At 47.6% G+C, this 26734-nt stretch overlaps 1 protein-coding gene across 4 annotated transcripts in view; it reads right to left on the bottom strand.

The window, feature by feature from the left end:
• Positions 1 to 4392: 4392 nt before the first annotated feature.
• Positions 4393 to 26734, bottom strand: part of SHROOM1 (shroom family member 1) — a 29323-nt gene continuing 6981 nt past the window's right edge. Inside the window, exons 1-7 of one of the 4 annotated variants that reach the window (XM_015875562.3) lie at positions 25396 to 25560; positions 14491 to 17314; positions 13970 to 14040; positions 8704 to 9288; positions 7866 to 8016; positions 6405 to 6677; positions 4393 to 4979 (exon numbers count right to left, since the gene is read on the bottom strand). In XM_015875562.3, coding sequence (XP_015731048.2) covers positions 4722 to 4979; positions 6405 to 6677; positions 7866 to 8016; positions 8704 to 9288; positions 13970 to 14040; positions 14491 to 17211 — 4059 coding nt within the window. In that variant the 5' untranslated portion in view covers positions 17212 to 17314; positions 25396 to 25560 and the 3' untranslated portion in view covers positions 4393 to 4721. Of the gene's footprint in view, positions 4980 to 6404; positions 6678 to 7865; positions 8017 to 8703; positions 9289 to 13969; positions 14041 to 14490; positions 17315 to 19459; positions 19596 to 25395; positions 25561 to 26734 lie in introns of those variants that run through there. The other 3 variants (XM_085519139.1, XM_085519138.1, XM_085519140.1) reach the window with 3 other exon arrangements.

Below are 26734 nucleotides of genomic sequence, written 5' to 3'. Positions count from 1 at the left end.
GAAGGGTTACAGCAGGAGATGCTGTAACAGTAAGAATTCCTTTCCTCCTGCCTTCCTTTTCCCCTCCACCTTTATTCCCCTTCACCTTGAAACTCCCCAGACAAGGTAGGAGACCTCACTGCAGAGGAGCCATGGAACTTTCATTTTCACTTGGCACAATGCAGCACCCAAAGGTACAATACTTGGCAAAAGCTACAAGTGCTGAGCACAGCAGATCTTTGCTGCCCTGCACATCTGCAGGCGCCATGGCTGGCAAGCATCTGCCCTGTAAAAAACCATCTTTAAAGAATAGAGCACGTGGAAGACAAACTGTGGCATAGAAATCCCTGGCCATTCAGGTGATGTGGTCACACATTATGTGTGTATGGCACTGCGCTCCCTCTGAGCAGCAGCACTGCTGGCAGTGTCTCCTGTGGGACACAGACAGGCTCAGCACAGCCACACTGATAACAACATCCCAACAGAACAAGCAGACTTCTGACCATGTTTTCTCTTGTGTTTTCCTCCACCTGTTTCCTGCAGCTACAGCAGAGCAAAGCAGGGCAGCTGAGCACAGGGCTCTCTAAACAGCTCTGCCCATCCAAGGAACCACTCAGCCCCGCTGTGCTGCTGTCAGTTCATGCTGTGACACTGGGCAGCCCTTACCTCATGGTGCCAGAGCTGCAGGAGCTGCCGTGGGGCCAGGGATGCCATAAGGGATCATTCCACATGGGGATACTTCTCCAGGTGCTGTGAGATGTTCTTGCATGATGGGCTAAAGGCCGTTTGCAGGTACCTGGCTGCTTACCAGAGCGTCTTCAGAAGTGTCTTTTATTCTCCAGAAGAAGACTAGCAACTCAGCCCATGCTTTTTCTCCCTGGAGGTGTCTGTGGGATGACTCAGCTCCACGGCTCATCTGGCATCTTCGAATTTCATAAAGCCTTTAATGCCTCTGGCTGTTTAACAGCGAAATTCATGAGCTGCTTCTTGAGTGCATTTTGTTAAACCCAGAGGTTACATGATTCCTACTGCCCGATTACTCTGTAATGTACCCGTGGGCTCCCTCAGGGTGCAGGAGATGAGCTTTGCAGTGCTGCTCTGAACTTATTTTTAAGGTTTTATTCAGATGGTTGCCATGAATTCCCAAAGCAGAGAGCACATCCTTCTGTTTATTAAACGCAGCTCTCACCAGCACCAAGTACATCTTTAGCAGAGCACATTGGCATCAACCTCAGCCCCCTCTCCCTCCCTTAACCGCTCAGCAGGCACAAGAGCCGCAGCACAATGACCCTGTGAAGAAAATGAGGCTCAGAATAAGAAATTAAAGAATGCTTTCAAATTAGTGCCTGAGAAGCTGAAGCAGCAGCTCCTGATCCAGCAGTGATTCCCACGCATCGCAGTGGGCGTTAAATCAAATCCTAAGTGAGCCACTAGCTCTTAAATCCCCATGGCTGCTGCCAAGGCGCTGCCACACGGGCAGAATGCATGTTCTTCCTCTGGCCTCTTGCTCTCACCCACACCTGCTATATTTGCTCATCTCTCTGGCTCCAGGCAGTACAAGTTGTCTTTTTATCCTGAAATCAGGCCCACTTGCTTTTGCTAAGCAGAACACAAACTACTGCAGTTTCTTCCCCCATGCATCTTGTGCATGGGTGGCCAGATGACTTAGGATACAAGTCCCAGGCCCTGTTAGCAGCCTGCACCCTCAAAGAGAAGATCAAGGCTCCCGTGTTTTGCCTGTTACAGTCCTGTCCTTCCCCTGGGCAGGGCAGTTGTTTTGCATTCACCTGGATTTAGCAGTATCTAATTCATACAGAAGCTCCTGCAGGTTCTGGGTCACCGTCCTCTCCCAGGGAGCGGTCAGATTACCTCCAGCACCAGGCTGTGGGCTGCAACACGAGGCTTTGCTCCCTTGGAGACCCCAGAAGCAGGGAGCTGCTGAGCTCCTTCTGTCCTCCCAAGGCACACATGCAGCTCTGTCTTCCTGCTCACCCATGGGCCCAGCAGCCCCACGCCAACAGCTCTCCAGGGGGTCTGTACAGCAGCTGGGCGAAGATCAGAGCATCAGTGCTTCCATGGCCTCACTCAGGTTGGCTCTGTGTCACTGCTGGAGTAACCTGTGGCCATTTTAGCTTCCGTGCCACAGGGAGGCAAGGAAGGAAAGAAACCCAGAGACCCAAGCTCAGCTGCTGAGGCCAGTGTCCTGATGCTGTGCTCCATCCCAGCAGCTAAGAATAAGCAACACTGGCTGCCTGGGAGGGAGCTAATTCATACCCAGCACCTCAGTGCCACTCCATGCTGCCAAAGGGAGATGCAGTGGCATTGCCCAATCAAAGTACACCTTCCTCTTGCAGATAATGGAGCAGGTTGTGAGCCACCATAGTCTGACCATTATCCAAAGTACACAGTGCTGCTCCTATGCATTAAGAGAGATGTTCTGTGAAGCTCTTAATCTGGGGACAGGTTAAATCATTGTTTGTATTAGTACATCAGACTGTGATTGTAAAAGCCAACATCTCTGTATGCAGACGTGCCAGGAATGCTGCCCATGACATAACCCCAGGACCAGCAGCTGCCTCAGGCTCTACCACCAATTACAAATGATCAGCATCACAATCAAGACCCATGTAATATCCAGACATCTTCAGCATAACACAAAAGACCAGAAAGGCAAGCAAAACTGTGCTGTGGGGGCCCATCCTTTCCCTTCAAGGAAAGAATTAGCTTCAGCTTATTTCCATCCAGTTCCTTTAGCTCAACTAGCAAAAGAACTACATTTCTAACTGGTCTCCTAGGAGAGACTGCAGATTTTGCAGCAGCATCAGCTGGCACTGACACATTGCCCCCATTCTTCACCCACCTCCAAGACTTCAAATACTGATTTAATCTAATGAGGGTAAAGCAGCCATTCAGTGAAGCACCACAGTCACTGCATGCTGGAGTCCAGTGCCCAACAAAATGGTGCATTAGCCATTAAACACAACCTGTTTTTTTCAGATCAATGGAACTAAACGTTAATATCCACAAAGCTTCTCTTTGCCTTACACACCACCCACCTGCACACAGGATTACAAATATATTTACTGATACTTGGTACACATCACACAACAGGCTTCTAAGGTGAACCCTTACCAGCCTTCTGCAGGGCACACCGCACTACACCACACCACGCTGTTTCTCTGGAAACATGAGCAGGGCTACTGATACTCCTGCATAAATATGCAAACTGAGGTCCACGGCCACACAACAAACGCTTGTTTGTCAGAGCCTGGAAAGCACCTAACACTGCACTCACTGATAATGAAGACAGAGCAGCTGCAACCTGCACTGCCTGCACTGCTGCTCCTGGGTGAGCTGTGGAACCACTGTTCCTGTGTGCAGCACATGGAACCACTCCAGGTGCCCTCTTTCTGCAGGTGGGAGGGCTGCCACGTTACCTTCATTAAGCTTTACTTGTACAGAACATACAGTGGTCATCCTTCTGGATAGTGTTACCTCTTGAGTTCATGCTGCCCAATGGGTAAACTCAAATGGAAAACGTGATCTGATGTAAAACTGAAACCATTAATTCATACTCGGGTCAGTGCCCCATTCAGGGTGGTTATGAGCTCATTTAAAGCTTGTACAAGCCCAGAGGATGCAGATGCCCCTGGACAGAGTGGAATGGCCACAGGCAGCAGCAGGAGAGCAGTCAGCACTTGCAGACAGCAAAAGATCTCCGGGTAATGCTAAGCACCATGGAACAATGGAAATCTGTTTTGCCAGGGGCATAATCCCCAGGTTGATATGCAGTCACCTTATTCCTGTCATTGAATACTTAAGGAAAAACAATCATCCATGTCATAAATATGGCAACATCACTGGTTTGGCTCAGCACACAACATCAGTTTGAAAGATTTTTGCCAAGGGATTCATATAAAAGCTCATGAAATTGAATGATTTCCTCCACTTTCTCCACATACCTTTTCCCACAGCAGACCTTTCTGCCCACGTTCAGCACTTCTTGCTCACAATGACAATTGAAAAGTACTTAAAATCAGCCCCAGAACGCACTGTGCGAAAAATAAACACTTCAGAAGCACCGTGAGGACTTAGTGAACACAGCAAGCGGGAATGAATTCAGAGGTTATCATTGTGAGAAGTGTCCATTTCAGCTGGTTCCATCTGATCAGCACCCACCTGGACTGCACAGAACCAGGAGATGTGCAGGTGGCAACTGCTGGGAAAGGAAATAATTGTGCTCTTCCATTTCAGTGTATTTTTGCTCTGTTGTATGTACATGTAAACAGCAGAAATGAGCACAAGAGTTCCACTGAAATGATCCATAGCAATCCCTATGGCTTCGTTCAATCTCCAAATCCGAACACGCACATCATTTTCCATTTCAAACACTCAACACACCCACAAAAGGAAAATATTTATGCTGTTCTTTTATTGAGATTATGTCAACCTGGAAACAGATGGACAGACAAGAAGAAGGGGAAATACACGCCAGATTAATGGGAGCAAGATGTCTCAGCAGCCATTCCCAAAGTGCAGTCTGCTACACCGCAGGATTTTGTCACCTGGCTTATCCAAGGGGAAAGCACATCCAGTTGTGCCTAGAGCATCTAAGCACCCGTCAGTACTGTGGCACTAACAAGACTGCAAGAGTTCATCAAACTCAGTGCAGTGCAGTAAGCGCCTATGGATTCCCAGGAAAACATCACAAGTTACCACATATAAAAATGGGCAGCCCGTTGTTATTGGAGGGGGATGCTTTTCTCAAGATTTTCTAATTGTTCCTCGAAAAATTTGATCTGCTCTTCAAGGTCCTTCTGTTCAATCAACAAAGAGGTCTTCAGTTGCACAAAGTGCCTGTAGGCCTGGAGCTGCTGGTCGGTCAGGTATTTGGCAAGGATCCCAGCCACCACCCGCTCCCTACGATCCAGGTTTTCTTTCAGGTCCTTTGCATCCTCCCGCTGTCTAGACAAGAGCTTGTGTCGTTCATTCAGTGATTGCTAATAGGATGAAAAAACAAAGCAGCACACTATGAAACCTAGTAATTCCTGGCAGACTGCAAATCTTCATTTGGAAGCCATGGTCAATTTAGTTTAATTGCTTCCTCTTGTGGGCTTTGTGTTCCACATGAGTTTTTTCTAGATTAAATGACTCATTCTTGTGGCTTGTAAGGTAAAGACACTCAGTGAATCCCATCAAGGCTCGCTCCTTCCACAGAGCCCTCAGGACAAAACTCAACATACTTTATATTCTCATAGTTTTGAGTATTCTGTGTCCATGCCATTTCAATTAGATGCTCTTTAAGGCATGCATCTTTGTATTTTATGAGTTGCACGTGGCCAGAGTGTCAAGTGAAAAATATACTGTGATTTAAAACGCGTATGCAAGAAAGTAACTTTGATGCAAGCAGTGAATACTCATCAAATGCACGAGTATCAAGCCTCATCTGTTCTATGGGATTTTAATACCCTCCACATTTTAACCAATTTTCCTTCTGCTGTAATGATTGGCACGGGGATGGCAATACTGGAAAATCCCCAGTTTCAGGACTATGCCCATAAATACATCACAGAGCAACTGTCAGCACCTGCATCCCAAGCACAACAGCTGGAATTCAAGGCTGCCAGGGCAACTGAGTGACTGGGAGATACTCGCGAGAGTATTGACACATAATCTAGTCTTTATAGAGCACATTATTCAAGTCTCCAACTAATAATTTTAATGCATTTGCTATGAAGAGTACAGATGTAGCACTAAAGACACCAGCTCGCCACCAGCCAGGAAACAAAAAGGCTGTTTGTTATGAAATGGTGCCCAGAATTCTTTATGTTAATGTGATGGACATTTTAGAGCTGGTAGAACCTGCTTCTCCACATCTACATCTAAATAACAGCAAACCTCTAGAGCACACAGTAAAGGTCAGGAGCAGCACAGCTCTGGGAAACCCCAGCAGTAATGCTATGCTTTCTTGTTTCCCAATAAGAAGTAACAGCTGCAGGTATTGTTTTGACAAACGCATGCCTAGAAGCAGTAAGGACAGCAGGACATCATTGTCCCTAGGCTAAACTCTGCTTGTCTTCTCTAGAAAAAAAGCATATTTCAGACTTGGTAAGATTTCCTGGTACCACAATTCCCAGTTTTCTATTAGAACCTGCTGGTCAAGTTAAACTATGGGGAACTATACCTGAAGGTACAACCACTTCCTCCTCCCTATAAGACAAGCTCACTAAGTGAGATAAGATTTCTAAGGCAGCAATTACCACACTGCAGTTACCAATGGGCAGAAACCCACTCCAGATGCACAGGTTGTGATCTGACCCTGGAGAGCAGCCACAGGCTGGATGGTCCCTGCAGCTCAGCCCCTGGTGTGCAGCTCACCAGATGTGGACAGAACTAATTAAGTACTTGGTGCTCTCAACACTCACCTTCTCTTCAGCATCAGTGTTGCCATTGACCTTCCTCATGGCGTTCTGGACGCGGGCGAGGCGGCTGGACAAGCAGAGCAGCAGGCTCACCACCTTCTCCAGGTCACCGATGAACATCATGTAGCGCTCAAACTCATTAGGCTTGCAGGCAGCACGCACGGCAGCCTCCAGCTCCTCACCACGCATTGAGCACTCCTTGGCCTCGGCGAGGACGAGCTCCCTGTCCTCCTCCAGTGCCTGCACTTTGGCCTTGAGGCTGGAGATGAGCTCCAGCTGCAAAGGGGAAAAAAAAACATAAAAAGATGGACAGCTGAAGATAAGCCGTATCGCTTACAAGGAGTGGATTCCTCTCGTGTCATCTTTGCCAGACTTAAAACTAAAAAGAATTTCAAGCTCTGGGAAAGAAAAGGAAGATTACCCATGGTATACAATTCTCAGACTCTGAAAAGCAAACAACTGATCATCGCCTCAACTGGTGGCAGAACTCCTCACTCAGAGTTCCCAACCACAGTCAGCAGTGAACTACTACAAGGATTTCCATGCGTTTAAACACAGTTCTGCTCACATATGAGATTGTGAAGCCTCAGCTCTATTACTTCACTGCATGAGAACAGCCTGGAATTTCATTTCACAGAGAAAGGCATTTGTGCAGGTGATTCCATTGAGCCCGAGGGCCCGGTGGCAGAGCAGGTGCAGGAGGTTGTCAAATACTGAAATAATGATATAGAAAAAGGCTCCAAGATCAGAGAGGGATAAGAACTGCTTCAGTTTGTTTGGAAATAGGCATCATAAAGAGCAGCAGCAGATCAACAGCAGGTAGCAGAAAATATCCCTACACCCTCAGCAGGAGGAATTTCAATAGGGCAGATTGTAATTACCTGAGATGGAGTACAGCCAAGTTTCTACAGGAAAAAAAATACTGCAATTCCTGAAAGCTGTGTGTTACCCTTCTAAGATGCCATATTCCTATCCGCAGAACTGGCATCCAGCTGTGCCCACCTTTATGCTCTGCACATATGGAAATTAATAGGCCACTAGTGTAAAATGCTACCATTTCTCTGTGTTAAAAACATTATTTAGGCTGCCAATTGTAATGAATTTTACAGATATGGAGACCATGTTTGAATGTTAGTTCATAATCCAGTAGCTGTGCAGGAGCAAGGAAGCAAACAATCCCAAGCAGCCCATGGGTGTGCTGCACACACTGCCCCCACGGCCTGCTGAAGGTCAGCACGTGGAGGGAGAGACCAGAATGAAATCAGGCAGAATTCAAACCCCACCATTTGTGATCACCTCACTCATTCCTAGGGCATTACCTACTGGAAAAAAAGACTGACTCCAAGTTTTCAGGCAAACATAATTACTGGAATAAAAGGTATGAATAAAAGCATCCACAATAATGCAATGCAAATAACTTTGTGTCGCTGTGAAGGAACAACAGTTCATCTGATGGTCACCTACCTTCTTACATGTGATGTCATCCAGGTCCTTTGTGTCATCTCCGCTCCTGCTCAGCACACGGTTTCCCTTCCCAGTGGGATCTTCACTCCTTTGCTTGGTGGTGAATTCAGATTCAGGACATTCTTCTGTCACATCTTTGCTGCTTTTCCTGCTGTTCAAACAGAAAAGAATCACCTGTGACAAACACCGAGTACTGTTCACAAACAGTGTTCTTGTTTTTGGGTGTCTCTACTTCAGAATCACTTTTCTCTCATCCCACAGCAGGGACTTTTAGTATTTTAAAGGCTGCAGAGCAGTTTAGCAGACAAGGACTGTCAGTCCCTTTCAGATGGCTCTCACGCTGCTCCAGTGCAGGCAGCTCAGCACACTGCTGCCATGCGCTCAGTGCAGCAGCACAGCCAGCAGGGCACCTCCTGTCCCTGCACAGCCCATCTCCCTCTCACACAGGCATCACGCTCAGAGCTCTGATCTGTAAAAGCTGTCAGCATGTATAAACCATGCAGTTCAGCTGAGCAGCACCAAAATCCCCCAGGCAGAAGGGGGTAAATTTGTCATTCTTCAGATGCTCATCCACCAGTGCTCTGCCTACTTATTACTCATGCTTTCAATGCACACAGCACTTTTGTTTGCATGCAGCTGTCACATTGTGCCCTACTCCAGCTTTCTTCCCTCATGCACCCTTATCCTCAGATATTTTAGGACAGGTAAACCAGAGAACTATAAGATTTTGCTAATGAAACAAACATTAGAAAAACACATCTTCTCAGTGCTGGTGTATGTATAACATTCACATGCTATTCTGTCTTAAAACTGTAGTTAATGGGTTTTGTCTACTTACTCATTCTCCTGTGCATGTCTCACACCTGCCTTCCTTCTGTGCATTTCCAACATGGAAAAGTTAACAGGGAAAAGACCCTCCATCAAGTCCAGAGCAGTTTTTCTAATAGGATAAGGCATGAGGACATCAACCAGAGAGCTGTCTTTGGCAATGAGATCCATCACGAGCTCCTCGTAACGCCGGTCCTCAGGACACCACAGCCTCCTTTGGGGCAGGTCCATCTCTCCCTCCTGCAGATCATCACCTTGGCTGTTGCATGCAGCTGCTTCCTTTACACCCTCACCTGGGGCTGTACCTCCATCTCCTGGCTGAGGCTGAGCAGTAAGCACAAGGCAGCTTGCCACATTGCCCTGAGCAGCTGCTGCACTGCTTGCCTTTGCCTGCAGCTCCAGGCACATCATTAAAGTATTGCCAGTCTGAGATCCCCTTCTGTTTTCCACTTGAGCATCTTCCCTGCTTCTATTTCTTGGGCTGGGGATGGCGGTGCTGACAGCTAGCTCTTCACTGTGCTGACATAGAGAGCTTCCAACAATGCTGTCTCGATGTTCATGGTTCTGGCATCCATCTTCCCTGGGATCATGGGAGCTGTAAGAATAAAGATAGATGTTCCCTTTATTGGAGATGCTTCCTGTACAGCAGACACTTCAGCATACTTTTAAGCAGCCACAGGTGCCATGGAGATGGCAGCGTGCCTTGGGAAGAGATGCACACAGTGACCAGAGTCACTCTCCCTGCAGGTCTTACATGGAACAACCTTTATTAACAGCACAAACATGACCTGCCTGCTCTGGATTTCCCACCACAGCTCAACAGCACTTTCATGGGGGGAAAACCAAGAGAACAAATAAGGTACAAATGCTACAGTGAAATCCATACTTCAAGTTCTTTCCCAAAGATAATCATATAAATCAATTAGTTACTAATAAAACCAGTTACTGGCTTTTCATCTCCGTTACTCAGCATGTATTACAGAACCCTGATCAAACACTTCTCTGCCCTTCCACTGCTCCATCTTAAATGCCAAGCAAAACCCACTGAGCTGCCGAGCTAAAAGGGGGCATTTAAGCAAAACCCCAAATCTGAGGAAGATGTGAATGGCTTTTGCTAAGAGGAGCAGGCCTCCAGGATCCATCTGGGGCTGCTCAAGAGACTGAAACAGCCACACTTTACATCAAGAATCACTAGAAATATAGCTGAAGCCTTGGGAATAAAATGGGAAGAACATACTCCCTGGCACCCACAGAGTTCAGGGCGAGTAGAGAGAATGAATGGGGAACTAAAAAAGCAATTGGCCAAATTAACACTAGAAACTAAGCTCTCATGGATAAAATGCATTCCCCTTGCCCTCTTAAACCTTAGGGCCCAGCCCCGGGCTGACATAGGAATATGCCATATGATGCGGGAACCCCTAAAGATCACCCGGGGGTGTTAGATAAGAACATTCAAGCTTATATCACGGAATTAATGAAGTATAAACAGGAATTGTGGAAAAAGGGACAATTGACTCAAAGACCCCCTCTTGACATTACCCTCCATCAGATAAAGCCTGGAGATTGGGTTCTGATAAAGACCTGGAGAGAAACCACACTGCAGCCTCGCTGGGAAGGTCCCTATCTGGTATTATTGACTACCAATACTGCCATCAGAACTGCTGAAAAAGGATGGACACATGCTAGTCATGTTAAGGGTCCAGTACAAAATCACGAATGGAGAGTCACTAGTCCAGCGGGTGATTTGAAAGTAAAACTGTCACGAAACCCTCCGTCAAGGAAAATGAGAACATGAATTAACAATGATTGTATAAACGTATCAGTATAGAATTTAATGTAGAAGGGAATATTTTGACTATTGTGAATGCAACTGTTGGGATATGTTTTAGAAAGGTAGTGGACCCACTGCGAAAACAGGAATACACAAATTGGTTATTAGCCTTCAGAGTGGCCGTGGAAATTTTAATAGAAGGGGGTAAACCTGGGGGTGAATTTGGATCCTTACCAGCATCACTTAAGTGTATAACCAGTGGGAAAAAGAATAGGGTGCAGTACCCCAAAGACCCACTTAAAAGGGAAGCAAAACCAGCCCCTCCTGAAGAATACTCTTGCTGCCGAGAAGATTATACACCCCATGGCTCGAGGCAACCAAGTCGATGGGCGAGGCCGAGGAGATAAAACATGTGGAGGGGTCTGCTCCATTATGAATGAATCCAAAGATTTAGGATCCAGAAGATACCCCAAGACTGGAAATAACTCCCCCGAGCAATTAAAGACTCACTACTGCAGTGGGAAAACTGCCTATCTAAAACTAGCTCAATTGATAATAATATTAAGTCTCATTAATGAGGGTTGGGGTACAGAGGTACAGACACATGAGCCATTTAAGTGGTCCCTAATCAGATGGGAAGATCAGAAGGTGATAAGCACAGACGTGACCCCAGGCGCTCCCATCCTTAAAAGTCAAGTATGTGACTTAGTACCAACACAACCATGCCTGAATCGCAAGGCAATCTATGCTTGCCCAGCATCAAATCCAGGGAAAAGTTATTGTAATTACCCAGGGGAATATTATTGTGCATACTGGGGTTGTGAAACGGTTTCACTGGGATTTCTGCCAGGGGGGGGACAAGATGAATATATAACAATTAGTTGGGGTCCCTCAGGTTGTACACCTCCGACTTATGGGACTCACTCTGGTGAAGGAACATGCCAACATTTAGAGATAAAAATCCTTAAAACAGAAAACACAGTGTGGTGGATAGGAAAGACTTGGGGGGTACGAATGTGGGAGCCTGGAAGAGACCGAGGGGGCCATTTCCTTATTAAAAAAGAAAGAGTTCCGCCAGACCCCCCAATAGGTATAGGACCTAACGTAGTAATAAATAACAATCAGAATAAGACAGAAGCTGTTACTGTAGGCCCGACCGAAGCAAGCCCTTATATTACCGAATATGGCACCCTTTGGAAAATAATTCAGTCTAGTTTCAAGGTGTTAAACAACACCCACCCAGAATTAACTAAGGAGTGTTGGCTATGCTATGATATAAGACCCCCTTTTTATGAAGCAATAGGGTCCGTAGCGAAGATTAGGAGAAGAAATGGGACTAACCCAGCAGAGTGCCTATGGAAAAAGGGAAGGCCTAATGTTCCAGGGATAACTCTAGCACATGTTACTGGAAATGGTGTGTGTGTGGGAACTATACCTCTAGAAAAACGACATCTATGTAATAAAACTATAGAAGTACAAAGTCAGGAGAAACCCTCAGACTGGCTCCTACCCGCAGACAATGCTAAATGGATATGTGCCAAATTAGGGGTCACTACATGCTTATCGACTAAGATATTTAATCAAACCACCAATTACTGTGTACAAGTAATTATAGTTCCACGAATCATATATCACCCTAAAGATTATGTGATCAGTCAACAAGAAACCTCTGAACATCACCTGATTAAAAGGGAGCCATTCACAGCCCTAACCGTTGCAATGCTATTAACTATAGGAGGGGCCGGGCTGGGGACTGGAGTAGCATCTTTAATAAACCAGCCACAGGGACTGAAAACCCTTAGACAATCTGTGGATGAAGATCTACAGAAAATAGATGAAGCCATCAATGCGCTTACAAAATCGGTACGGTCTTTATCAGAAGTAGTGTTACAAAATAGAAGGGGGTTGGATCTTCTCCTATTGCAGCAAGGGGGACTATGTGTGGCTCTTAAAGAACAATGTTGCACCTACGTTGATCAAACGGGGGTAGCAATAGATACAATGGCTGAACTAAGAAAACAGTTAGAACAAAGAAAAAGAGCCCAGGAGTCTCAAAGAAGTTGGTATGAGAGTTGGTTTAATGGTTCCTCCTGGTTCACTACATTATTATCCACAATAATGGGACCAGTTATTATGATAATATTAGGTTTGACCTTTGGACCCTGTATTTTAAATAGACTAATCGTTATCGTTAAGAACAGGCTAGAGGCAGCCCACCTAATGGTAATTAGAGAAAGATATGAACCCCTTGATGGGGAACCAGAAGAGGATGCTCTAGAATGGAGTCGACAAGAACTAAAACGGTTTAATGAGCAAAACAAAATAGTACAATAAAAGAAAAGGGGGGACTGTGATAAAATGTTTGCTCATTAAGACCGGGATGTGGTAGCATTGTGGTGGAGTGCTTGTTCATTAGGACCGGGATGTGATGGTGGAATATGGAGGCCACAAGGGTTGCAGAACACTCTAATTTTATGGGTAGATTGTGTACTCTGCATAGTTACAGGCAAAGCGCGCCCCGATGGATACAAAGTTTCACGGAAGGACCAACCAAGGAACGACACACCAAGTGGCACGATCACAACCGACCAATTAAAGGACAATACGCTCGGGATGGACCTTACAAAAGAAGTTGCAAGGGACGGGAAGGTGCGGCAGTTGGAGGAACGAGGATTCCCCTGTCGCCCAGCGCTGAATTGCCTTTTTGTTTTACCCGCTACAATTAATAAAAGTTTCTAATCGGAACATTATCGGCTCATTGCTTATAAATTGATGACACCCCAAATCTGAGGAAGATGTGAATGGCTTTTGCTAAGAGGAGCAGGCCTCCAGGATCCATCTGGGGCTGCTCAAGAGACTGAAACAGCCGAAATTCTATTTGTAGAGGTTATTACACAGGTGTCAGCTTCATTTCTGTATCGAGACAAAAGCTCAGGTTCTTTTCACCCCTGATGCTGCTAAAGCAAGGAAAACAGGTACAAACACACACACACACACACGTCCTGCAGCACTGCAGCCCGCATTGCTCAGTGCAGCTGCGGCCATCTCCAGCGGTCACAGGGGGGAGCTGCGCTCCCGGAGGAGCAGCTCAGGCACTCAGCGCTGACACACTTCTCCGCTCAGGAGAAATGATGTTGAAGATCGCCCCAGGATAAAAACAGGTTTTTTATTTTTAAAGAGCAGTACACAAATACTTTTGTATGGCCAATGGAGGATGCTAAGAAAGGGAGATGGAAGCAGGCGGTCACACCCAGCACTAAGCTGTCGCTGCTTAAACACGGGCTTTGCTACAGTTTAGGAGCAGAGAACAGATAACTCATCCCCAGAAGATGGGCTCTGTCTGGAATACCCCGCCGACACGAGCGGCTGCAGGGGCTCTGGGTGCGGGGGGGGCTCTTGTGCTTCCCTTGAGCTCTATCCCATGAGCTCAGGTCGGGGTTTTGTGTCCCCCTGCAGGCAGAAGAAGACAGCGATGTGCCCCGCAGCAATGCTGCTGCAGCCTTACCTGGGGATGCTGACGTGGTTTCCACATGGCCGGGCTGGTGGCATCGCACAGCTGGCACATCTGTCTGCGGCCTGGAAATGAGAGCAGCACATGGTACTTGCAGAGCTCGGACCATACAGATGTATTAGCAATGGATGGGTCCTTCCCTTGGATTGCAGTTGTTGGGGGAATTTCCCAAAGGTTTAGCTTTGGAAGGAAGCTTTTCTTCCACCCCCCACCCCTCTCCCTTTGTAATAGCTGTGTGCTAATCGTGCAGGTGCTTCTGCCCAGACCAAGCACACTTCTGGCACAAAAAAAATTCTACCTCCCAATTAGTTCAGAAGCAGAGCACAAGCTTTGCTTTCAAACAATGTGGCATTTTCTAGGGATTAAGCAAACGCCTTCACCCCAACTTCTTTCACCCCCTGCCAGAAGCCAGGCACTGGTCTCTCACTCCTGATAAGGAGCAGGTTTCCCAGTGATCAGCCCAGCTGCTCTCTCTGCAGCACAAGGCTGCACCCCACCATCCCGACACCACTCACCTGCATGGAAGGACACTCCGCTTCTTGCCCGAGGGCAGCAGCACCTGACAGAGGGATGCTCTGCACAGACACACACTGATCCGGTGCAGCAGGATGCAGGCTGGGCTTTGCTGGCACCATCCTGCTTCCACCATCTGCATTTGGTGGGGGGGCAGGTGAAGAAGGAGGGAAAACATCTGGTGCTGCTTCTTTGGAGAACACCTGGCAGGAAGCCTCATTGCTTGGCGACTTTCTGCTCTCACTGGGGTTGGAGCTCCCGCCAGGAGGCCATTTAGGATGTGAAGGCCCCGTCTGCAGGGTTGGTTTATGTGGTGGGATGTGCTGCACGCTGCCTGGTCTCTGGCTGATCTTCCGTTCCATGTACTCCATCAGTGCAGTGTGCTGGATTTGCTTCAGCTCTGTCCTGGAGATGCTCGAACTGGAAAGCGCCCTCCCTCTTCTCTCTGGAGTCCTTCTCCTGGCTGTGGCCATATCCTGCTCAGTGCTCTCATCACCGCCTCTGTTCCCCTGGGCTTCCTTGTCTGCCAGCTGATTGAGTTTCTCAGGTTCAGAATAACACAGTTTCTTTTCCTCTTTTGTCACCCTTTTCCTTCCCCCTATTCGACCTGCTTGTGGCCTCTTAATTTCTGCATCCTTTTTTAACCCTTCCAAGGATTCCAGGTGAGAAGCAGAACAAGGAGCAGGTTTGGAATCCTCATGTGCACTGGACAATGAGAAAGATCTAAGGTGCTCAATTGAAGGCCTTTTGGAGGGCTTTTGTCTCAGTCTAACAGGCAAACTCATCTGTAAGTCTTTTCTTTTAAAAGAAGTTTCTCTCAGAACCTTTTTCTGAGCCACTTTAAGTTTCTCTCTGTAGTCATTCTTAGAGCTCTCCTCCATGGATGAAGCAGGACTCCCAAGAGCAATGTCTTCAGCCTCATTCAGGGGATCCCCATTGGCACAATGCTGGCGATGCTCAGCCTTTCGGGGCTGACTGCTTTCCCTCTGCATCTCTGTGCTCCATGCTGAAGCAGTGTGGCTGCTTGTTGCAAACCCCCTTGGTGAGCTCCTCACACCCTCCAGACATTGCGTGAGCTTGCTGTGGTGTGTGGTGTTGGCAGCCCTCCCTCCAGACAGGTAGTAAAGCATTGGAGTTGTCTGTCTGGTTATTTGTTCACCAGCAGGATCATCCCGCACCTGCCTTAAGAGCTCTTGCTGAATTTCAGGCTGACATTTCTGATAAGGAACAGGAGGTTGCTCTTGCTCTAAATGCACGTTAAGGCCAGGACTGCTGCTATTGGCACAACGTTCATTTAAAGGTTGCGATGAGGAATCTTCCTTTGATCTATGAACAGCCATTTGCTCAGTATTATCACAGCATTGCTTATTGCCACAATCCAACTCCCCAGAGGGAGGCTGCTCCAATTCTACACCATCACAGCTGCAGGACAGCAGCGATTTCTGCATTTTGCCTTGTGGATTCCGAAGCGGTTCCCTAACAACGTTCCCAATTTCTCCTTTGTAGTCATAGCATTCATTTTTATCTGTGCAGATGCTGGCCTTCCTGGATGCATTTTTTATAAGGAGAGCACTATCCGTGCATTTCAAGTCACAAATGCCCTCAACGACCTCTTGACCTGGAGGCAGCTCAGCATGGAGCAGGCACTGAGCACACAGTGGGGATCCCTTCCATTGGCCATGCTCCAGCATGGCGCTTCGCAGCTCTGCACCCCTGAGTGCTGCCTGCTGTTTGCAGCATGGGCACGGCTCGTCCCCTCGTGCATCACCAACGCTGCTCTGTGCAGGTGTGTAGGGCCTGGGCTTCACCTCTTCAGAAACACTGTGTGCGTCAGCTGGACCGTAAGCAGACAGAATTTTAGGGATGTTAGCCATGGAGTCAGTCTTCAGATATTCTTGAAAAATGAAGGAAGATGGCCTGCTGTAAACATGGGGATTACTTCTCCTCGCAGGCTTTTGAGACGGGCTCCACTCTCCATTTTCTTCTGTCCTTAACCCCTGAAGTTTTGATACAGATACTCCATCTGCAGAACCAGAAGAAGGAACCTTCTTTTCCAGAGCCCTTTGCCTAGCTGCCACCATAGCTGGCTTGCTGCTTCCAGCCCCTGTCTGGCCATGCGATACACCCACAGGCCAGCTGTCCATGCAAGGAGCTGACTGTGCACTGCACTCGCTGAGACCTCCGGAGTTCTGCCTCCCTCTTCCCTTTGTGCTTTCCAGATGCCTGGTGACTCTGTAGCTGTCGAGTCGCATGGGAGGAGAGGGCGGAGGTGCAGCTGGAGGCAGCAGTCCCTGGTCCAGCATCCTGTGGGAAGGAGAGCCACTGCTGCACTCAGCAGGAGTAGGGCTGTGGGAGGCACCAGAGATGCTCTGGGATGGTGCCTGGCACGGCTGCAGGCATCTGAGAGCAGAACTTGCTGCACTGAGGTTATAAATGCCTCTTACATATTCCGAGTCCATGTATGGTACCTGCTCTGGAGCTGAACAGCAGTCTGCTTCAAAACACGATGGGGGGTGATACTCGGGAACATTTGAACTCCCTGAAAAAGAGCTGTATGCAGAGTCTGCTCGCCCAGGGAGGTGCAGGACGTGGTCTGTGCTACCAAGGGATGGCACTGGGGACAGACAGCTGCTGTCAGGAGCAGCCATGGGCTCCACCGGTGCTCCTATTCTGCCACCGTGCCTGCAAGGCCATCGCTCTGTCTCGTTCTCAGATACAGCCATGGTGAAGACTTTCCAGGAAACAGTCTGATTAGATCTCCACAACCAAGTTGTTGGAAAGGTCTGTTTTGCACTGCATCCACATTCCAGCACTATTTAGAGGATCCTAACATGGGGAAGAACAAACAAACAAACAAGTGAAAGAGAGCTGGCAGCAGGATGGTGGAGGCAATCTGGGAGAGCAGGCAGTGAGCATCCCATATCTGTTGAAGATGAGAACTAGAAAACAATATTCAGAGAAGCTGCGTAGCTTCAGTAGTTACAGGGATCTTGGAACTATCAATTCCATTATCACTAGCACAGCAATTAAGTTTTTAATAACAAGAGTTCTCTAGATCTTCATTAAATGTAAGACTGCATAAAACTGTAAGACACCCTCCCATTATGGTTGCAAAATACCAAGGGACAAAAATCAGAGCTAGATTCTGAATCTGCCTAAAAATAAATCAGAGAGGTTGAAATTTCAGCTCAGATGCTCCCTGATCCCAGAGGTACCCGAACACAGCACAGATGGGGCTCCATGAAATGCCTGAGGGATGCAGAGCTGTGCTTTGGCAGCTGCTTGCAGCCACGGGTCGGTGCCCAGCTCTCAGCTGGATGAACACAGCCCTCCTGTGAACAGCAGAAGGTTTTGCAAACACATTGCTGCAATTACAACATGCAGAGTGCTCCTGACCCTGCCAGCAACTCTGTATTTCTGTTCAGAATCTCTCATACAGAACACATGGGCAGTTGCACTGAGCAAGTAGCACAAAGATTAGCCCAGGAGGATTGTCAAATGAGAAGAAATTGTCATTACAATCAGCTCTATCAGCCCCCCCCAGAGCCCTGCTCCTTTAAGCCTTCCATTGTTTCTCAGGGGTGTGAACCAAACAAGCAGGATATAAACGGGGCACTTCTGAAGTGAACTTCTTTGCCATGTCAATCCATGCTTACAAATACCTATCCTGGAAGACCCTTCCCAGAGCCTTACAGCAAGTGCCTTGAGGAGACCAGTGGTACCCAGGTGAGGGGTTCTGTGTCAGTAACAAATCACAGCTTTCTAACAACAGGCAAATGCTTTTATGCCTCATGTCAGGAACTGCTCTGCCAACATTCCAGAGGCACCAGAATAAAGTTCACATGCAACAAATACAGAACCCTTGTGGAGTCCAGAAAGCAGCTCATGTTCATTAGCAGCACTTGACATTTACTCTGAGTCTTACACAATGCACACAGGTTTACTCTGAGAAACAGGATCTCCACAAGCTGCCACGTATGGGGCACGAGCAGGCTGCAGGAGGTGGTCATGTTGCATGTGACCCCCCGGCTGCTTCTACAGCTTCACAACCCCTTGATGTGTACACAGGCAGTACAAGTCCCAATGGAAACCCAACCTGGTGAGCCCAACAGGTCACAGGTAGTGGCTGAATTTAGGAACTCCCATTTAAAACAGGTGTAAAGACCAATTAGTTATCAAAAGAAGGCGAACAAATAATTAGCTCCAAGCACCTTCAGAAATTAACTCCTCCATAGTGATGCACCTCCTGGAGAAGGGCAAACGGTTTCCAGATCCTACCGCAGTACTGCCTGTCTGTCTTCATCACAAAGGTTGGACTCAGATTTCCATCCTTGATTCCTTGAATCACAGTACACAATGCAGGGGGCCTCGCAGGGCTGGCAGACAGACAGATCCCAGAGCTGATGTGGCTGTTTAATAAAAAAAACAGCACATTCCTGCCCCATTTCAAAGACAGTCATGGTATCATTCATCTTCCACCAAAGGAAGAGATGGATGGAAGCCAAAATACGCCAGTTAATCTATAAAGGGAACTCGGACTTGTGGGGCACAGTAAATAAATTAACGAGTTTCTGAGAAATGAAAGGAGCATATCAGCACAAAGCTGGAATTTCTGCTGCGTTCTTCCAGAAATTTCAGTCAGAAATTGACCCCAGGACACTCGGAGAGGTTCCATCTCCAACCTCTAACATCATCTAACATGCAGCTGTGAAATGCATTTGCCTCTCCTTGGTAAAGGAGTCACACAACAAACATCAACAGCTGCTGATGAAGTTTCCCATCCTTTTCATCACAACACACTGAATTATTTCAAGAAATAAAAACCTTAGAAACCTGGTGAAACAAAACCCGTGGGTTTCCTGAAGCCACAGAAGGAGAAAAGCAGGCAATGGAGCGGCAGTGCTGGCACAGAATGCAGTCAAACCACACCACCTGCAGAGCAGACAGCCCTCAGAACAGCACCATCCTCACCCATGTGGTCCCATGCAGCTCTGTGAGCTCCAGCATACCCAGAGGTGCCCAGGATGAAGCCTGTGGGAGCCATGAGAGAACCATCAGATTCCTCCATCATCCTGATCTCCATTTTCTAATCAAAGCTGTGCTCCAGTGGAGCTTCTCCAGGCAGCTCTCTTACATCCCCACCACTACTAACAGACTGAGCCAAGTCTTTGTCTGGGACGTGCTGGCACAGCTCCATGGAAGTCAGTGGTGCTACCCTGATTTACAACACGAATTTGGCTCTTGCTTTCCACAGCTACGTGTAGAATATAAATAACAGCCGTGCTTTGGTTTGATGTACATCAGTGAAAGAGCTCGTGTGGTTTCCTATGCCAGTGTTTCCCAAGATCTCTTTCCCCCCATTATTTCAGGCTACCTCTGTTTGTCATTCACAGTGAAGTCAGTAACAAAAGCAATTTATGTCTCAAGCTTATATAGCACTATAAATAACAGGAAATACATAACTTCAGCTCCTTTGAAGGTGAAAGTAAGACCATCTGAGCTGGAAATAGGAGCAGAAAGCACTGACCCACTGCTTGCAGGAGGCTCATAGGACATCATGAGACGTTCCTTCTACCACTGCTGTCTCTCCTGCTCCTTCATGGAGCTGCCTGCAGCCCAAGCAAGAACTAAGCCCACCAACTACTGCTAAGAGCCATACAGGAGTGTTCTTTTTAAAAACTCTGAACAAAAATAAAACAAATTATTCCATTTCTGTCCACTTCTTTATTGTATTTACTCCAGCTCTGCTCAGGAAACTGCACATGGAGCACAGCCCTCTATGCAAAGCAGTTTGCAAACACAAAATATTACAGCCTCTGCTCCATACATTTGATAAAGAAATGAGGTGAATAAAAGCATGAAAATGAGCAACAGTATCTCAGCAGGGACAGCAAGGAGCCCTCTGCTGCACGGCAGGCAGGCGGCCAGGGCAGAACATGATGCAGACATGCTCTGTGCTCCAGGCTGGGCCCTCTGGGCTCCAGTAAAGGTATCTTAGAAGATCTGTTCCAAGTTTCTGCCATGACAGTAGCAGACAAAAAGAACAGTACTGGCACAGCCATGCCTGCAGGTTCACGTTGCTGTCCATGCTGTTGGTTTATTCAGCTCTACACAAGAGCTGTACACTGAGATTCCTCCTTCAGACAAATGCTTATCCAAGGCAGCCCCAAGGCTGTGGTCCTGCTGATGGTCATGGTGCTCGCAGGCTACCAGCAGGACTCCATCACAGCAGGGGAAGGCTTTGTGTTGCACAACCCTGAGGTCCTTGCAACTAACTGACAGGTGAGAACCTTGTGTCTCTGTAGGTTCTGTGCAGAAAAGAGTCAGCAACCTGCTGCAATCAGTGAGCAACTTACTGCTCCTTTAAGGGTGAGCTTTCTTCTAGTTACAGCCTGTTCTTGTTTGACCTTGTTTAGAGCACATCAGGTGCTGCTAATTAACCTGTAACTCACTTGCAGGTGCACACAGAGCTTGCCCCAGCAGTGCCGCCCTTCTGCATCTGACACAGAACTATTTTCTGTATCAAATCTCCATTAATCTCAGCAAGCCCTGAGGAGCAGACCCTGGCATGGAATGCAGCCATGCATTCATTTCCACTGAGGTTTACCAAGTTTACAGTTTACCAAGGCAATCTTTCCATCAGAGAAGCAGCAATGACAGCTTTACTTAATAAACATAAGCAGAGCTCAAACCTTCATTTAGGATGGACCTACCAGTGTTAGTGGATGAGAAATTACACCCGGTACCACATTTTGGGAAATCAAAGAGGATTTCCTCTCTGATTCTGGGTATACAGGTGACATGCTGCAAAGAGGTTGGCCTGCACAAAGCTTCACAGACCTACTTCTGTAAAACTGCCCCCTTTCAACAAACAGGTCCATGGAAACAAAGGTAAAAAAGCCCACAGCTTGTGATACAGATTAATCCATATCAAACTACAACATGCAACTGTTCTCTGAAGAACACAAAGCAAACACTGTGACCAACCTCCCAACGTTATGTCATGTACATGTTTGTGAACGACCCGCTTCTTATCAAAGAGTAAACACGTCATGTAAATATTAGCCCAAATTCTTCAGATTCCAATCACTTGCACAGTCTGCAGCACCTGATCCAGCTGTTCCGTGGGACACCAGATTTAATGACTCCTGGCTCCATGGGCAGCACCACGCAGCAGCTCCCTGAGGGCTCCCACTGCTCCATCCAGGACTTCCTGCACATGCACACAACATGGGTGACCCACACATTCCCACTGACCGTATCTCTGCTTTCCAGACATGTCACGTCTCAGCAGGAGCCATTCCTCTGACCAGACTCTGTAATAGATCCAGAAATTCCAGACAGATGTCTGCAGTCTTCAGATTCCACCACTTTCACACGACTGTCAGAAGGGTGAGGGAAGGAGAAGGACAGTACAGCCACAACAGCACGGCCGTGCAACCATCCTTGTGCCAGCAGCTCTGCAAGCTGCTCTCTCAGCTTTCCTTTCTTTAAATAGACACACTGCCTTTCTTTTGCCCCTCTACTTTACAATGCAGAACTTTAAACTTCAGGTTTCCAATTGCTTTGCAGGAGAGCAACATATGACAGAACCACCTGCTATGTTCTCAGCAGGCAACTGGAAAACACACCTGCTAATAGGTGTATTTTTAAATACCACCTCCCCCATGTAGTGCCATTCCCAGGATCATCACACAGGCTGCTGCCTGGTGGTTACTGGGGAGATCGTACACCCCAACCAAAGGACAAGGCTGCCTCATAGATGGCCCACAGGGAAACCTTCCCTGCTACAGAGAGCCAAAGAAAGTGAAAGGATTGGGTGTTATTGAGAGCCGAAATGGGAATTGGATGTGGCTGATGCCTCTCAAGTACACAGAAATAAATGACACCACTTGAGAAACGTGAGTGTTCTGGGTAAAAATCACAGATACAGACCTTTGGCTTTCTGGAGCTTTGAGAATTGTCCTGAGTCATTCAGAAGGAGATGAAAATAACATATTTTGATACCTTCTTCTCGAGCTGTGATGGCAGCACTGGGCTGGCACAGCCCTTCCCAGCACCATCACTCCAGAGAAGAGCGTTAGCCACTTGAATCATGCTTGAATTTGGCTGACAGAAGACTGCAGCCCAAATAAAATGTTTCTGGACCCAAGAGCCACGGCCTGATTTCCAACCAGCGATTTAATGAGGAAGATCAGGTTTGGCAATTCTTCACAGCCCTGTGAGAGACCTTTTCTGAGCACCCAACAGAGTCGGACCTTTTAATCAGAGCAGTCACCCTCCACATACATCTCCACTGTCCTCAATTCACTGACTTTCCTCATTCAGCCTCAGAAACATATCTTGGCTTCCATCACCCTTACTCCCCAATCGACTGAGAACCAAACACTTCTTTTCCTTTCTAACTCTGAGTGCACTCCACAGAAACTGCTTCTGTCAGAAACTGCTGCTTCATCCCCAAAACACGTCTTTCCAAACTTACCCATTCCAGCTCTTCTTCCTTCACCACAATTTTCCTCCTTTTTTTGTAGCTCACTTAATCCCCAAAACGTATTATCCAAGGACAAAACGCAAAACATTCAACAGCATTAAACAACCAGAAACTCTAATGACCTCAGAATTTCAGAGTGAAAATAACCTAAAAATTGTTGATGTTTACATGTGTGCATGGACTAGACCAGCTAACATCCAAGAGAACATAAAAGAGAATTCAAACCAAATGCAAAGCTCTCATTCCCTTCACACACGTACCCTCCCAGTAAGCCTAAGACAATTAAGTCCACAGAACCACATTTTTCTCCCCTATTTGTCTGAGTACAAAGAGGGAGACTTGAATGAATCAGGACTTTCAGAGGACTTTCCTCTTTGATGGATCAGCAGTTCCCACATATTTTAGTGGACAGCCCAAAACAACAGCACCCACAGATCAGAGCCAGACATCCCCAAACTTCCTTGAGAGCTCCAGGAGAGCTCCCATGCACTCAGACTTCAGAGAGAGTTGGCTGGCTAAGAAATGCCATGAAGTCATCTTCAGAACAGTGGTTTTCTGGCATATTCTTTCTTCTGCCCTCAGAAGCTTAATGGATGGCTCTGTCACTGCAACCCGAGGCCCAGATTGAAAATGTCTTCAACTTCAGTTTTTCTGTGCTGCAATTATGTTTTCCACAGACAGAGCAAGCACTGCTCTCTGCTCCAACCAGTGTGACCCAATGCTGGGCCAGGAAGATGCCCTGCTCCCATCTTCTTATTCTGACACAAGAACCAGAAGCCATTCCCAGCCAGAAAATGCCTACTCTCAGTCTCATTTATCCATGACTGTGCCTGCCATTGGACTGAGGGAGGCAGCAACGTAATATCCAGTTGCAACAGAGCATTCCACTGGAAAAAACACCAAGTATATACGAGAAATATATTAGACTGGCCCTTTCTTCAGCAAGCATTGCATTCAGCTATTCTCCCATATCTTTCATTTGGGTAAAGCTCATGAGCACTTATTCTTACTCACACTAAACACTGTTATCACCACTTTCCATAGCAATGAGAAATTGATAGTTCAAACTGAACTGGAAATACACAGCAGTGTATTAGCACAAGTTCGATAGTGGGCTGCAAGGGCAGCAATTAACTGCTCATGTGCCACAGCAATCAACTCTCAGATGTGCTACAAAACTACAAGAAGAGATGGAGAGAAAGGATTGTGGAGAGCAAAATGGAATTCATTCTGAGAACAAAGGCAGTAGGAGTCCCTCCAGGTACAGCCTTCTGCATTTAATCTGTTCTGCAGGAACTTCCCCATCATGTTCCCTAAGCAAGCGCCCACACCTTGCATCTCACCTGCAGCCCCATCACCTGAGCACTGCCATGGCTGAAGATCATTAAGCACACTCATAACTATTTTCTAGGTAAAGCTGCCCCATCTCCTCCCTCCCCTACCTCACACAGAGACAGACTTTATTCAGCAAAGAAACAGAACTTCACAGGGCTGAGCAGCGCTCCCATGCTCATGTTGGGCTGACTGTCCACAACTTGTCCCTTACACTGAGGTTTTACTCCTGGTAGAAATCCAGTTATTTTGTTCCATTCCATGTTTAGCCAAGAAAAGCCTCATCTTTCCTCCTCAGACATGCACAGGATAAGCTCTGGCAAGTGGGAGGCCTCACATCATCACACATCCCTACGGCTGCTCCAAACCCAGGTTAAACATTGCAAAATGTGGTTTTAATGTTTTCCAGGACACTTCCTGCTCCTTCATCTGCTTTGCTGCTGACTGCTGCAGAAAAGATGCCTTCGGATGGGAGCAGATGGACTTTGGCAGCAGATGCTCTGGAAGCAACCAAGAGCAGAGTTAGTGCTTGGTGAAAAAGATCCAAATAAAGCACAACACTGACACTCCATTTTCCAGTATTGCCCTTGCCAGCTCCCACAGCTCATGTCTGGGTCTGGGTATGCAGCGCGCCCACAGCTGCTCTCCCCACACACAGCCAGCAGCTCATTGTGCCCCAGCCAACACTCCACACCCCCACTGCACGGAGCTGCACGCAGGCAGCACAGCGCTGCTGGAGGGAACCTGCTGCCAGGGCACAGTCAGGTACACCTGGCAGGACCCAAACCACGTGACATCACACAGACTTCACCAAGCCACACTCAGGTCCTCCCACCTGGGTCCTGCAGATGCTCTGGGACGTGCTACTATGGTCACTGTGCAGGGGAAGAGATATCTGCTTGTGCTGAGAGCCTGAGGACACTGAGCAGCAGCATGAACACACCCTGCAGCCCTTCAAGATCTGCCAGTGGGGTTTTACAGAACCCTTCTGGTTCCCCAAATACACATATTCATCCATCAATTAAGGAGCAATTAACAAGTCCAGCTGGCAAAGCACCCACGAGGTGGCTCAGCTGTCCCTTACCTGGAGAGACACTGCTGCGGTCCCTCAGGGTTGGTGGGCGGCTCCGCACACATGGCAGGCTCTGTGGCTGCATCCACACACGGCCCCAAAGCCTCACCTGCAGAAATCGCCCTTTGGTTTATTACATTCCATGGCGCAGAGCTACAGTCACAGTGGAAAGGAAAGAAAGGCAAACAGCAGGCGCAGCTATTCATTATCTCACCAGTCAATTATTAACGACGGCCCTTTTTCTGCCCAAGCCTTTGGGCCGTGGCTCCCACGTGGGTGGAATCGAAACATTCCATACAAATGGTGCCCAGGCCATGGCAGGGCGAACACTGCCCACCCCAACACCAGCACTGTGCTGTGCCAGGTGGGTGCCCACCCCTGTGCTCAGTGCCCTCTCTGTGAGCACAGCCCGGCTCAACAGCAGCACAAGAGCCACAAGATGCCACCACTGCCAGCCTTCCCTAAGGAATTACACACTGCTTTCAGAGGATGAATTGAAGAAGGGTGGCACAGTAAACACCGAGGCGGTACGAAGAAACACTGAGGCTGTGTTTTATGTGCTGAAGGTCTGCACTTTCTTTTTTTTCAAAGTGTTTTTCTTTTCCTTCATTAAAATCAGCCCCAAATACACAGACCGAGGCTTTCATCTGTTTTGTGCAAGTGAATCAATTCAAGCCTCTGCAATAAACTCCTTCCTGCCTTCAAACCTATTTGCTGGAGCCTGATATTGCATTTTATAACATCCTCATCTGCTGAGATGAATTCCGAATTGTTTCCAGCTGAGCTTAAAAAATAAGCCGATTTTATGCCACTATTTTTTCCTCAAACTAAGCCGCCAACTGGGCAATGGCACACAGGCAACAGCTCTCTCATTTGTTCTCATGTATGGCCTCCCAGGGGAACAAACGGGGAAATTCCTCAGATTTCTACCAAAAATGAAACCCCAACACTCTACATGCTGTGGCTGTGTTCAGTTTTAGGTGGCGAGAAGCAGCTGAATGCTCTCCAGCAGGAGCAGGCTCTGGATCCAGGTTCAGCGCCCCCCCTCCCTGTGCTCCAGCAGAGAACCCCATCATTTGCTGATGGTGACTGAGAACAGAGAGCAGCTCCCAGCAAGTTACTGAGTAACCAGCTCCTGGTCAGTCACTGCCTTTAAGAACGTTTTCTGAAAGCAGTGACTCAGTATCTGAGGGAGGGAAGCCACAAACAGGAGGTGAGGGGATGGCTTCAAAGGGTCTGAGATGTGGGGGTTACGTGCTGCACTGTGCGGTGCCCAGCTGGAGGAAGGACAGAGAACGGAGCAGCCCCCATGACACAGCTCTGTGCTGAGGCAAAGTGCCCTTCCTTCACA

The sequence above is a fragment of the Coturnix japonica genome, chromosome 18 (genome assembly GCF_054131305.1).
Source record: "Coturnix japonica strain WE chromosome 18, WE-NBRP24, whole genome shotgun sequence".
In the NCBI taxonomy this organism is placed as follows: Eukaryota; Metazoa; Chordata; class Aves; order Galliformes; family Phasianidae; genus Coturnix; species Coturnix japonica.
Note: the sequence above shows the minus strand (reverse complement) of the source record. Positions and strands in the feature narration are given on the sequence as shown.